The sequence below is a fragment of the Thunnus albacares genome, chromosome 14 (assembly GCF_914725855.1).
Source record: "Thunnus albacares chromosome 14, fThuAlb1.1, whole genome shotgun sequence".
Taxonomy (NCBI): Eukaryota; Metazoa; Chordata; class Actinopteri; order Scombriformes; family Scombridae; genus Thunnus; species Thunnus albacares.
Window position 1 is genome coordinate 20,847,546 of NC_058119.1, and position 14,358 is coordinate 20,861,903.

Genomic DNA, 14,358 nt, shown 5'->3' on the forward strand with positions numbered 1-14,358 from the left:
TTGAGAGCAGAATCACTCTCTTTTGCATGGGCACCCAGTTTTTATGGGACAATAAAAACTAAAAACAAACATTTAAACTAACTTTAAAACTTATAAAATACAAATAAGAGATATGGAAACAATGGTAAAAGGATAAAAACAGGAGAAACCAGCAGTAATTACATTTGGATGCAATAATATGGAATAAAAAACAATTTTCAACAAACAATTTTCACTCAGATCTGACCATAGTGGATACAGGTAGAGTCAATGGTTGACTAAATTGGAACACATGTAATAATACGCTCAATATTACAAGCATTTTAGTTTTTATGCAGAAACAGCTGTCTTTAATTGATTTTAGAAGTTGCAACAAAGTTATGGAGATTTTTTTTTCTCAGCCAAACCTGCAGATGTCAGTTTAGAGAGATGAGCTGGAGCTGGTTTGAAAATATGACACAACAGTCAAACATCAGGACGCTTCAGTCCACATGACACTCTCCTCTTTATCTCCTCCTCCACCCTCCCTCAACGGAGCCCTCCCTGGCAGCTTGGCAGAGGCCGCTCCCTCACGCAAAGCAGCAGAGTGCAGGGGCCCGGGCCCCAGACAGGAGCCCAAGCTGGTCTCAGCCTCCCAACATGTTGAGCTGGCCCGCCTTGGGCACAGCCAAATGGTTCTGCAGCTGCCCCTTTGTCCCCCTTCCTTAAGTAAACAAAGGACAGAAACAAATTAATGACCTACATTCACAGCAAACCTCGCACGGCCTCCTCGCAGAGAGACACGGAGAGAGAGAGGGAGAGAGAGAGAGCAGTTGTCTACAAGCAGATGTTCACTTACAACACTGCAGATTGCAATTAATGATCACCAAGCAGCGCATAACCAAAGGATAGGGTTGCTTTATTTTCTGCAGCAGTTATCATAATGTCCGCTGTCTGTCTGAAATCATGATCGAAAGCAGCTCTGAGAGCAGGTTCATCAAAAAGACAGACGTTTTGTACAGCAAGGAAAAAAAGAATTAAATTCTTTTGTGAGATATCTCCCAAAACTGTAATACACGTTTAATAAACATTTTAAACAGTTGCTCACTTGCAAATAAGATCTTTTTGACACTTCTTAAAGTTTCTTAAACCAATTTTAGGCACTCATCAGACGGAGAACAATGTCATAAAGATTAGGAGTGAGCTTATCGCGTGAGTTTGCGTTGGGGGCTTACTGAAGAGACCATCTGTGGCCTAATGAACGCTGCTCCTTGGCCTCTGAGTGCAGGGGCTTTTAATGCATCTGTAAGAGCAGGTTTACTGAGCAGCAAGACATTAGCTAAAGCTGATTTCTTTACTGGAAAACTGGACTTGAGGAGCTTTGGAAGGAGGATGTGTGCGTGTGTATATGTGTGTGTGTGTGGTCCAGGTATTCCTCATGTTGTGGGGACGTAAATCTGTTTAAACAGTCATGTTGTGGGGATTCGCCTCCCTTATGGGGACAAAAAGCAAGTTCCCTTAACGTAAATCATTAATTTTAGGGTGAAGACTTGGTTTAAAGTTAAGGTTAGTTTAGGGTTATGTTGAGGTTAGGGTAAGAGTTAAGGTTAGGCATGTGGTGGTTATGGTTAAGGTTAGGAAAAGTCTCCAGGAAATGAAAGTAAGTCAATGTCCTCTGAAGTGTTGGAAATATGACTGTGTGTGTGTGTTATGGCAGGGTTTTTTTTTCTCAACAAGCTGCTACACTTTTTTTTTTTTTCCCGCAAATGCAGCTTACACCTTCGCCAGTCCAGCAGTGCTGTAGATATATCAGGAGTTGTGAAGGCACGCGAAAACACACACAGTGAAGTACACACAGAAAACACACAGCGAGTGTGCAGGCCTCCATGCTGTGTCCAAACATGTACACACACATGCACATACGCAACTTCCACCCACATTGCAAACCACTGAGTAACCGGACGCCAAAACCTCCCGCACTGGCCCTTCTGGAACCTGTAACTCTGTGTGTGCTATAAAAAAAATGTGTCCCTATGCAACAATGAGAAGAATAACTTTATGGTGAAGAAATTCAGTATTTAGTTCATTTTAATGGCAGTTAAGAAATTGCTCACAGCTTTAGGTATAATTACACATTATGATGTAAAAAAAAAAAGTGGTCAAGTAGCTGTGACTGCTTCCATTTCATCCATGAAACAAGAAAAACCAAACAAAACTTCACACGTAGGTTGAATTTCAAGATTCTTATAATTTATTGCAGTTTGCACACAATTTAAAAATGTCAACAACAGCACACCAAAAATTACAAAACTAAACACAATTAGAATTTACTCCCCTTGAGAAAAACAAACAAAAAAAAAAAAAAATCAACCCAACTATGATTGTCAAAGCTAAAAATGACTAAATCTGAAAAAATAACATAAAGGTAAAGAATTTTTTTTTTTAATCTCGAGGGGGAGCAAATATATCTGAATCAAAATCTGCTTGTTTTTTCCCAGACAGTGATTGTCCTTTTTCAAAACAGACTCAATCATATCACGCCCCCCCACCCTCCTAAACCCGCCCCCCCCCACCCTCCCGCCCGTCTGTCTTGACATTTATTTTTATACCTTGCTTTAAAAAAAAAAAAAAAAAAAAAAAAAAAAAAATAACCCCCATTTGTTTTCAAGTAAGCACAGCAAAAGATGGAGATGTCTCGTCAGGGTGGTTAGTTCAGAGCGTCTTGAGCAGTTGACTTCACTCCCACAACTCCACCCCACACTCACACTTAAAAAAAAAAAAAAAAAAAAAAATTAAAATAATAAAACAGCCCGGACTACAGCAGTTTAAGGCGGTCAAGTACAACCAGAGGAACAGAAACAAAAAACAGAAGTAATGATGAAAACAACAGCAGGATGGAGAGAGCCCATATGCAGAGACGCTGCCAGTGAAGAAAGAACGTTTTGAGGAAAAAAAAAAAAAAAAAAAATGAGACGACGCGGTGCAAACTGCCGCAATGTCACCCACACTGTTGCATTGGCAGAGCCTGTAGGTGCCACCAGATGACAGGGCGGCACACAGAACCCCACACGTACGCACAACCACCCCACCCACCACATGCACGTCCACGGGGGCATGAACACACACGTATACACACAGATCTGAGGGTTTGATACCGAAGGAGTGCCAGTGAGGGGGGGGAAAAAATGTGGAGCGTTCACTTTTCAGTATCTCTGTGTCAAATGTTTTTGGATTGTATAAACGCTTGACCAGTAGTTTTAAAATCATCACAAAAAGAGGTTAAAAAACTGAAAAATTAAACTGATGTAGCCCCAACCCAAAATACAACATTCACATACAAAAAGAAAAGACTTTTCCAATCACATGATCAAAATATAATAAGACATCATTTTCTGATAAATTCAATAAATTCCATGAATTTATACATGATTTTAAACAGCTATTTTTTCAATGCTCTACAGTATCAAATACTTCCATAGCGTCAGAAATGTTTTTTTTTTTTTTTTTAATAAAGGCATCTTTTCAGCAAAAATTCTGATTTCATGTCTTTTAGCTTAAAAAGGTGCATTCAGGCATGCCAATTCTCTCCCATCTCAAAGTAAGGATTATGTTTTAAGTGGAAAACACACACACACACACTCACACACACACACACAAACATCTTCACACCGCTGCATCCAATGTGAAAAGCACTGCACTGAGTTGGGTGGGTATTTGCACTGAATCAGCACGGCCCCGCTCAGCTCAGCTCAGCACATCTCGGCTCAACGCGACACAACAGTGTGACAAAGATATCTGACCCTTCAACTTTCAGCAGGACAGCTCAGTTTCAGCCTCTCTCCTTCTTTTTTTCTCTCTCTCTCTCTCTTTCTCTCTGTGTCCTTCACACTTTAGCCAAGTCAGAGCCACGTAACTGCACTCAACAGACCTGAAATAAGTGCCCAATGAGCAGAAATTATTAAGAAATGGCTTGACCACGCCTAGAGCTGGAGAGGACGGAGACAGAGATGGAAAACAAGCATACAGCAGTGGAGAAATTTAACGCCTGAGGAGGAGCAGGAGGAGGAAGTGCTGGGTGGACGTACAGTAGATCTTCAGTAGGTTAAATTGACTGATAATAGCCAAGTCACACGCTCATAAACACACACACACACACACACACACACACACACACACACACACAGCAGAGAGATCAGTGCATATAGACACAGGCTTTAAAATGCTTCATCATATCGCTTCAACATCCAACGGAAACACATTCGGTAACATTCTTCTAGGAGCCCAGCGACAGACCTATGACGAGTATAAAAATTCCAACTTAACCTTTTCACTGTCAAAAGTGTAATGTTCAAACATTTCTCCGCCACCCACTCCCACCCCCTCCCCAACCCCACCCCCCGATGCAAAAACCACAACTTAAAGGTTTAAGACAAAATCAAAATTTCATGCATTTTTTTCCATAGTCGTGAGAAATATATTCAGTTTTTCAACAGACCGCACCCTGGAGTAGTATTCACAAAGAAAAGAAAAGGAAAGCCCGTTGTCAAATATTTGATCAATTACAATGTGTACAGTAATACAGCAAATTCACATTTTTATTTTAAAATATACAAGTTTGGACGTCATGCAACAACAGCAGGTCCCATTACAAAAAAAGTAACAAAATAATAATAATAATAATCATTAATTTAAAAAAAAAAAATTAAGATTTAAAACTATAGCAGAACAATATACAACAACCTTAAATTAAATACCTTTTCAACAAGAGATGTTTTAAAGACTGCCAGCTAGATTTAAGAAAAGAATTCTATTAATAACAATAATAATAATTATCATAATAATTTGTAAAGGTCTTTTCATTTTTAGAAAATACTTCAAATTGATTGGAAGTGAAAAAAGGAGACTGTGCATTGCATGAGTGCCATCAGTTCGTCTGTCAGTCAGTCAGCTTTCCCCTGAACACACAACACCAAAGAGCTAAACAAGAGAAGCGGGGAGCGCTTCGCCACAACACCTCCATGCCAGTAGAAAATAAAATTAATACACACAAACCACACTCATACACGCTCACGCACGTCAGGTGAAGTTTTTGCCAGAGTAGTGCAGTATCGCACGCACACACATTTCTTCAAACTGTGTGTGGTGGTTATCGACTCGTGGTGATCACAGTACCCGTTTAGTGTATTGTAATGCTTTTTCACTTCAGTGTGTTCGACCTGAACTCCTGCCGTGGTGTTTGCTGTCTGTGGAACTGGGACCAATATGTTGGCCAGCGTCGGAGTGATGTGTCAGAGATGAAACACAAAGTGGAAACTCTTCAAAAAGGCGAGACCTTCTCACTGGGACCCATGTCCTTAGACGCAATGAAAGCCACCGAACAGAACTTGTGCCAATAAAAAATAAGTATTCAGAATAAAATAGAATAAAAACAAAGTTCCCCAAACAACAACAAAAAAAAACTCAGTAGTAACATTTTCATGTGCTATTAAAGTGCAATTGAATGAGATTTTGCGACATACAAGAACATGACTCACTTAAACCCCGAATAACAAACTTTGCCACCTGCCTATCACCTCCCCACGCCTCTCTGCCCTTCTTTAACTCTCCGCTCTCTTTCCCTTTATCCACCCCAGCAGTCTGTATCTACTTCCACAGTTCCTGGGAGCTGTCCTCAATCGCCCAATCCCTGACATTGGGCAGTGCCAGCGGTTCACTCTTCACTGACAGCGAGTTGACCAGTTCGCAATGGAACTTGCGGATGTGTCGGTAGAGGTCCCCAGACTGCGTGAAGCGCCGTTCGCACCACTTACAAGCATGCGGCTTCTCACGCGTGTGCACCACTGCGTGACGGCTGAGGTTGTGTGAGTACTGGAAGCTCTTGCCGCAGGTGGTGCAGGTGTAGGGTTTCTCGCCGGAGTGTGTCCGCTCGTGGCGCTTCAGCGTGTACATGCAGGAGAAGGTCTTGCTGCAGATGGTGCAGGTGGGCACATTGACGTCTCCGGCGGGCTTGGAGCGGATGCCCTCCTGCTCCCTGAAGTGGGAGCTGAGGTGAAGCTGGAGGATGTGCGGGGAGGGGAAAACCTTGTTACACAGCGGGCACATGAAGATCTGGGTGTGTTGAGCTGACAGCATGTTGGAGACGTAGGGCAGCAGGGAGTTATCCATGCTGGCTGCCTCGGCCTGGGCGCGCTCATTTTCACCGCCCAGTATGTCCTCGTCATCTGCTGTGGCCGAGGGCTTCTCGTCCCGCTCCAGCTCTGAGGCCAGAGAGGCCTCTCGCAGAGCGGACAGGTGCGCTTCCAGGCCGAGCCTCCTCTGGGCCGACAGCGGCCCTCCGACCCCGTGGTGGGTCAGGCCCCCATTGGTGCTGGGAACCGTTGCCTTGGTAATGCCGCTGTGCTCCATTTCGTAGTCCCCACCGCCCAGTTCCTCTTCCTCTTCTGAAGCCACGCCCCTCTCCACCTTCACCCTCACAGCCAATGGACTTTGGAGGCTGTCTGGTGTAGCTGCTCCGCTGAAATAGGACTGGTGATGGTTACTGTGGTTGCTACCGGCAATCGGCTTGACTGACAGGTCCAGGACACAGTCAGCCGCATCATTTGATACCCTCCTGCCCCTGTGCCCTCCACGAGAGCTCACAGAGCGGTGGGACCTCTGGGAGTGAGATCCAGTGGAGCTGGTGGGGCTGCCGGCCGGAGAGAGGAGCTTCCCTCCCTCCCCCAGCCCTTCCCCACCCTGCGTCTCCGCCTCGCTGTGGCCTGGGCTGGTTGTAGCAATGGCTGGTGTCCCTGGTCTGTCAGCGGACGGCAGCCTCAGCCACAGTGGTCCTCCCTCTGCCTTGCCCTCCTCCTCTTCATCACTGTGCAGCAGGTCAGCAGTAGCAGGCCGGCCTGTAGAACCGTCTGACAGACTATCGGCCTTATCGGAACAGCTGGATCCACCATCATCCTCTCTGCGCGTGCTATCTGCCTCCGCTGTGGCCTTCTGCTTCAAACGTTTCTTACACACCTTGACAATGTCATACATGTGCAAGTAGCTGGCCGCTGCCAGCACATCCTCTACGGGAAGATCCTGGAACTGCAGCTTGCCCTCATACATGAACTCCAGGAGCAGGGAAAACGCCGGGGCTGTGACGATGTCGCTGTTGAGGTGCACCACATCTCTCTTGTCCAGCTGGTCCTTGTAGAAGAGGTGAAAGTACATGCTGCAGGAGGCCAACACAGCACGGTGAGCACGGAACTGGGCATCGCCCACCAGCACCGTGGAGTCACACAGGAAGCCCTGGTGCCGCTGCTCGCTCAGACACTGGAGTAAATGTCTGCTGTGGTCTGGGAACTCCATCCTGCCGTCCTCATAACCTGCAGCCATACAGAGACAGAGTCAAAGTTAGATTTATGTCTGATAAAAGTCTCAGTATCCATGATGTCAGATTTTAAATTTATAACTATTTTTGACGAGGCCTTGAAAAGTTTTAAATAAAATATTTGCTTCAATAAAGGTAAATACGCAAGAAAAAAGAACAGTTAAATGTAGATGAAATCCTACAAAAGACCATTTAAATTCAGAGAAAACATAAACAGAGATTCTAATTAGAGACAAAACAACAGACTTGATTTAATTTCCAAATTAAATGTGTCTGTGGTAAAATTCAAGTTAAGCGTAGAGATCATGGCACTGTTTATATCATCACTTAGGCTTTTGTGGTGACAACAAATTTTCTGCAAACAAAATTATCTCAAATGTGGCCAATAAAAAAAAAAACAGAGAAATACGAGACAGAAGAGACAAAAAACACATATGGCATGAGATGCTGAAAACAGACCACAGACAAGACGACAAGCAAGCGAAATAAACACACCAGGAGAAGGTAGGTCAGTAAAAAACAGGAACCCAGAGAAACAAAAAAAACAACACGACAAAACATGCAGCAAAGATACCTTACATATTCAAACTCTATTAATATTTTCCATGTGTACTAGATAATCCAACATCAACAGAAATACCTCTGCTGCTCAAATTCAGAAACACCATGCAGGTGCCTGTAGGGTCACGCATACATTCCTCCGTATGATTCAAAATGTTCATTTTATTTCTCTAATACTTTATGAAGTGTAAATAAAAAGCAAACGGACAAAAATAATAGTATTTCAAAACTGTAATAAAATAATCACTAGTTCAGTTTTTACAGAGAAAGACTTAATCACAGGTAAACCACCAGCGACAGATTCTTCTACTCTGTCTCTCCGCTCTCTCTGTATCTCTCTAACTCCTCCTCTGCCTGCACTCCTGGATTGTCGCTGCTCCTACGCTGGTTATTTTTATTAACCCACTTTGGCCTGGCCTGGCACAGCCCTTTTAGGTAACCGGCTTTCAGCTGTACACACTGTCCTCACGTACACAACACACACACACACACACACACACACACTTAGTACCAGCCTACCTACCAACCACCTCCACAGGCTAAGTCGAGCAGGAAAACTGGCCAATTGAAATAGCACTGCCGAAAACAAAACAGCTTGTCCCTCGTTTAACCTGCGAGTGCCGGCTTTAGGTGTAAGATTAAAGGTGCAAAAAAAAAAAAAAAAGAAAAAGAAAAAAGGCAGAAAACTTGCAGCGATGCTCTTCAAGTATCGTTAAATTTATCTAGTCGATAAACTACTGTATCGTCGGATGTGAAAGACGACAGGAGAAGATAGCGAGAATAAAATCTGTAAAATCATTAAGTCCCACCTGTTAACCAAGTCGATTTGTCCTGCCTGAGAAAATACATCGGTCCCGCTCTGCACTGTGTTAACCAAAGCAGTTAAATCACCTCATTTGAATGAAGCTAAACCAAGAATGTCAGTGTGTGTGTGTGTGTGTGTGTGTGTTTGTGTGTATGTGTGTGTATGTGTGTGTGTATGCGCTCGCCCTCCGGCTCATTCAGACTGCTTTTAATGAGGGGGCTTACGGGGACAAGGGTGTACCACCTCCCACCTCACCCACCCCCCCCCCCCCCCCCTCTTCCACCCCCTCTGTCCAGCCAAACCCCTCTGTCACCTCCTCCTTCCACACACATACACACTATCCCTCACTCACGCACTCCCTCCCATCTGAATCTTACAAGAAAAACCCCGCACATCCGCCCCGTGGTAGAAGCTGCCCTCTTCCTCAACCCCCCCCCCCCACCTCCCCACCTCCTCCGCCCACCACCACCACCACCACCACCACCCAGAAGAGAAGATTTACAATACAATCACTGTAAGTGCCCTGCTCGTCACAGCATCAATCCTAATCCTTAAAGATGGCTAAAAATAAAGACGGCAGTGGCGGCGGTGGGGAGGGAGCCCTCGGCGGAGGCTCAGGAGGGCAGCAGCCCGTCACCCGGCCCGGCCAGCCAGCTCAGGCAGGGGTCTGAGAGAGACACAGAGAGGCAGGGAGGGAGAGGGAGAGGCTGGGACGGCCAGGGAGGGAGGCTTACCCACATCTGATCCAGCTGACGGGGGCCATATGGCAGCTGCTAGCCAGATAAAGAGATTAAGACTAGGAGGGAGTGCGATTACAGCTGTCTAGCCAATTCAGGCAGCTCAAATCTGCAACTTCTAAATTAGTCTCCTCTACTCCAGCCGACAGGAGGGGAAAAAAGTGGGTAGAGTAGACCGCACATGCTTTCAAGTAATTTTACAGCGAGTTAGATTTAACCGGGAGAAAAAAACAGATTAGATGACGAGGATTAAACAACTGCTCCTTTTATTTACATTATTTTATCAACTAAAAATTAGTATTTTACTGTGCTCAAATTTAACTAATTAAAAAATGACTAGATTTTTTTTTTTTTATTAAAATGTTTTTTAAAAAGCATTATTTCTAATAATGAAAGAACTTTTCTATTACTTGGGAAAAACAAGAACTGAGCTCTATTGAAAAAATTGTTTCCTCACTTGTAACTTTGCTTTCAATTAATGAGTTTCCGGACAAAAATGCCTGACGACACAAATAAGGAACAGAACGAGAGTTTTAAATGCATCTCTCTCTCTCTCTAGACAACAAACTAAATACACAGCAGAGTGTTCCCGGACTGCAATTACCCCTCAGACAGGCAGCACCAACACACGAGTTTACTACTCAAGCACTCACCAGCAGTTTCACACAGCGCTCACACTGGTTTGACACACCGGCGATCCCCACAACAAAACAAAATAACTACTCCACAAACCCCCGAACGCTCCGACTCTATTCACTCTGTCTCACACACATGCACAGACACACAAACACACACATACACACACACACAAAACGATACCTGCAGCAGTATGCATCAACTTGATTAACTCCACTGTAGCAGAATAGCTTGGCTCTCTGGCTGGGAATGGCTGTGTGTATCTCTCTCTCTCTCTCTCTCTCTCTCTGACTCTCTCTCTTTCTTTCTTTCTTGCTCTTTCTCTTCCTCGCTCGCTCTCTTTGAATCAATGAGTGGGTAGAAGAGGAGAGAAGAAGAGGGAGGCAGGCAAAAAAAAAAAAAAAACACGCTGTTCAAACTGCGAGGGACAGATGCAAAGTGGAGGAGATGTTGGAGGGGGAACGAGATACCACCTCCCTCCCTCCCTCCCTCCCTCCCTCCTCCTCCTCCTCCTCCTCCTCCTCCTTCTTCTAACTGGCGCTGATCGGCAGCCACAAACACACAGCGCGCACACACACACACACACACACACACACACACAGCACTAACTCTCCCAGGCTGCCGCTGAGACTCACAATAAAGGACTGGGGAGGGGTGGAGGGATGGAGGAGGAGGAGGAGGTGGGGTGGATGGCAGCCTGTCAGCTGCTCTGACATCATCCTCAGATGGAGATGCTACCTCCAGCTGTGCTCTTTCTACAGCCATATGCTGCCTCCTCTACACTCCTGCCACCAGACTCCTCTTTCATTCTACCAACACCAACACCACGCAACTTTGTCTCTCTTTCTCCCCCTTTTTCTCTCCCTCTCTCTCTCTCTCCCTGGGAAAAAAAACACGGGTCTACTAAATGCAGTGGGATGCTGATTTGGTTTTTGGAAAACACTAAAAACGAAAGAGTTTAACTCACCAAATCATGCAACCCCAACCACCTACTGCGACCAAAACTATGAAGGAAAGGGAGAGTTTACAATATATAAAGAGGGATTCTGAGTAAAAACTTTTTTTTTTCCTAAATATTTTCTAGTGTTGTGAATTTTTGTAAATATGTCTCAGCCTCTTTCCACTAACTATAAACAAAGGCCAACACAGCACATTTGCAACTGACAGACGCACGCAGCTGATATTGTTTTCCACTTCTTTACGGTTCAGCGCCGCTGCCTCGTCTTGCATTCATTCATTCACTCACTCATTCATTCATCTATCCATCCACCCCCCCTCCAAAAAAAATCCCCCCCCCCTCCACTCCCCTGCTCCTCCCCCCTCTTTACCCGGACCCTTCGCACAACTGACAGGAACAGAAATGAAATGTGGAAACAATGGGAGCAAATCATAAAGAAAGAACCTAATGAGTGCAAATCCCAAACAAAAGGTATACAAGGCTTTAATAAGCCGGAGAGAAACTTATTACAACAGCTTTATTTCGCTTTCGTTTTAGTGAAAGTGTGCACGTTAGGAGCGTGTGAATGTCCAGCTTTTTAATGCATAGGACAGTAGAGATAAAACTACCTTTATCTTCAATGTTATTCATATTATTTTTGTCTATTTAAGTCCAAAAGATTAATATGGCCACGGTGGCGAACTATGCCCATTAAAATATTGTCTTCACTAAAAGACAAACACGCAGTAAAACTTGATAACTTTTTATCACAGCTACAAATAAACGTAAAGGTTAAATTGTAATATTTTCCTTGTCTTTTAATGCGTCGTTCAGAGCAACATGTGAGTACATACAACATTTATAAACAATTACGAATATTTCAATAGCCTATGTAAAACTTTTACTTACAGATGTCCAATAAAAAACGCAATTAAGGGGGGAAAAATGACTTAAATAGGTTCTTGCTGCAAAAACGCTCCTAATTGGCTACAAAATCCAACTTCCATAATCTTTAATAAACTGGGGTAAAAAATAAGCCTTGCTTTTCCAAGTCTGAAACATTCAATTATCTAACTTAAACTTTAATTAACTTCACCGCTGCAGTTTCGGTTGGCATATTTAATTTGCAGTGTTAGAAAGTCGTGTGAGAAGCTGTTTGGCTGCAACCACAGTTCAATTTCTGTTTTACTTTTGACAGACTGTAAGTTAATAGCGTGACAGTGTCATATACTAGTCCAGGACTCACAGAAGTCAGCAATATGATCACAACCGTCTTGTATAAATTTAACTAAACAACATTTTAAAGACGCTTGAACTGTCAGCCATGACAATGACTGTTTATAAGCTTTAACCAGCAAAAGGAAATTAGCATAAAACTTTAAGTAACGTCGCCGCCGCTGACAAGAGAGGCTGCGAGACTCGGGAACAAACTAACAACACAAGAAGAGTATAATTAATTTCTTACCAGAAGACATGTCAAGAAAAGAGAAAGAAAGAGACACACGGACACACTGACCCTCGCTGCTAGCTATAGCCCGGTCGTGGCTAACAAAAGTAACGCGAACAGGCTACAATATTGAGCTATTTACAGTTGTTCTGAAGGCCTCGGTGCTATGACAACAGCTGCTAAAACACCACGGAGGGAGAGCTAACATGGCAACTATTAGTGCGTGGAGACAACACAGTCATGCTAAGGAAGGTTTAGCTACTTTTTCCCCTCCGTAACCCACCCTCTCTCTCTCTCTCTCTCTCTCTCCTGAGCCTCCTTTAATCGGACTCCGGTTATTAGAAGCAGCACTTACAGACAACAAGGTCCAACGTCTTCCCTGCTTCCTCCGTCAAATCCTCCTCTCTTCTTCTTTTTTTTTCCTTCGGAGACAAAACTAGATTGACTTTGGACTAATTTCCATAACAGGCTGCCGAGGCGACCAGGCAGGCGGGAGGGACGGGGAGTCTAGCACTCTGCGGCGGCCAGATGTTTCCGAGCTGTTGCTGCTCAACTCGGGCTGGGAAAGGAGGCGAGTTGACTGGCACGGCGCGGAAGCCAATGGTGCCGGCGAGGAGGAAAGTGAAGGCAAATTGGAAGCGGCCCTCTAACAGAGGAGAGGGAGGGATATGTCTTCTTCTCTCGTCGGCGTAGGTTGACACCAGGCAACAACAACAGCAGCAGTACACACACACATACACACACACACACACACACATACACACACACAGCGAGAAGGCAGGAAAGAAGGAGCTTGGGCCAAACCAACTGGTTCTGCGAGTCAGTGAGGCGGACTGGCGCAGCGGAGAGCGAGAGAGTGGAGAGCGGCGCGGTGCGCACTGGGTACTGTAGTCCACTGGAGCGGTGGGGGGGTGGGGGTGGGGGGGGCGTGGGGTGGTGGGTGGGGGGGGTTGTTGTTGAGGGGGGGTGGAGGCGGAGCTGATGTGAGCAGGTGCACCACCTTGAGACGGGGGAAAAAAAATATTGGTTTCCGGCGGTGCTGAGCAGTAACGCGTTCAATTATGGAGGCTACATTGGTTGGACTGTTTGTTGCTGGCAAAAACAAATAAAATAAGATAACGGGTCTTAAAGGTATGAACAGGTGCACTGCATCACCTCCAGAGGTAAAAACAGCATGGTCTCTAAAAGGGTTACTGTTTGATTTGTGAGTGAAATGTCATCATGAGATAAGTAATATGTTCATTATTATGCATTAATGGCTAACTTTTAGGCCACTCTGTAGTCAACCAAATTACTTGAAACAATATATCAATTAATCGATTAAATCACAACCATTTTGATGATTGGTTAATTAGTTCATCAAGCCAAAAATGTCACACAACACTTGCTGGTTCCAGGGTCTCAAATGTGAGGATTTGCTGCTTATCTTTGCTTTATATCATTTTAAATTAAACATTTTATTATATTGGACAAAACAAACAATTTGAATCAATAGGTAATCTTGAGTTCTGGGAAATTGTGATGAACTTTTTCACAATTTTTGACATTTTATGGACTAAACTGTGAATTTTTATTTTAGTACTGAGAACGTTTGCACATTCCCAGTCAATATCTTGTAAAATTCAACGGCTCTTTTAACATAGAATATATTTTTACTCTTTTTCTCTTACTTTGTATAGGTACTTCTGTTTTCTTTTACCTTCTATTTTTTGACTGTTATGCAACACAACACCAAGGCAAATTCTTTGTATGTGCAGACCTTCTTGGCAATGAACCCGTTTATTTTCTCTATAATTCTCATCTTTACCCAGACACTAAAGTTTACTTCCTCCGTGAACGTATCCTCCACTATTTGTATTTTATCAAAAGAAATAACATAACTGGAGACCAATTTGTTGCCCTTGCTCAGTCAAA

The 14,358-nt window shown here is 44.1% G+C and overlaps 1 protein-coding gene across 4 annotated transcripts; it reads right to left on the bottom strand.

Moving 5' to 3' along the window:
* Nucleotides 1-4,424: 4,424 nt before the first annotated feature.
* On the bottom strand, nt 4,425-13,307 carry zbtb18 (zinc finger and BTB domain containing 18). 4 transcript variants are annotated; one of them, XM_044373598.1, is made up of 2 exons: nt 12,800-13,307; nt 4,425-7,316 (listed from the first exon to the last, which is right to left on the bottom strand). In XM_044373598.1, the coding sequence occupies exon 2, from the start codon at nt 7,297-7,299 to the stop codon at nt 5,602-5,604; it is 1,698 nt and encodes a 565-aa protein (XP_044229533.1). In that variant the 5' UTR covers nt 7,300-7,316; nt 12,800-13,307; the 3' UTR covers nt 4,425-5,601. The 4 variants fall into 4 exon arrangements, with proteins under 4 accessions (XP_044229533.1, XP_044229532.1, XP_044229531.1 ...); XM_044373597.1 differs by lacking the exon at nt 12,800-13,307 and adding an exon at nt 12,463-12,757; XM_044373596.1 differs by lacking the exon at nt 12,800-13,307 and adding an exon at nt 10,244-10,501.
* Nucleotides 13,308-14,358: the final 1,051 nt, after the last annotated feature.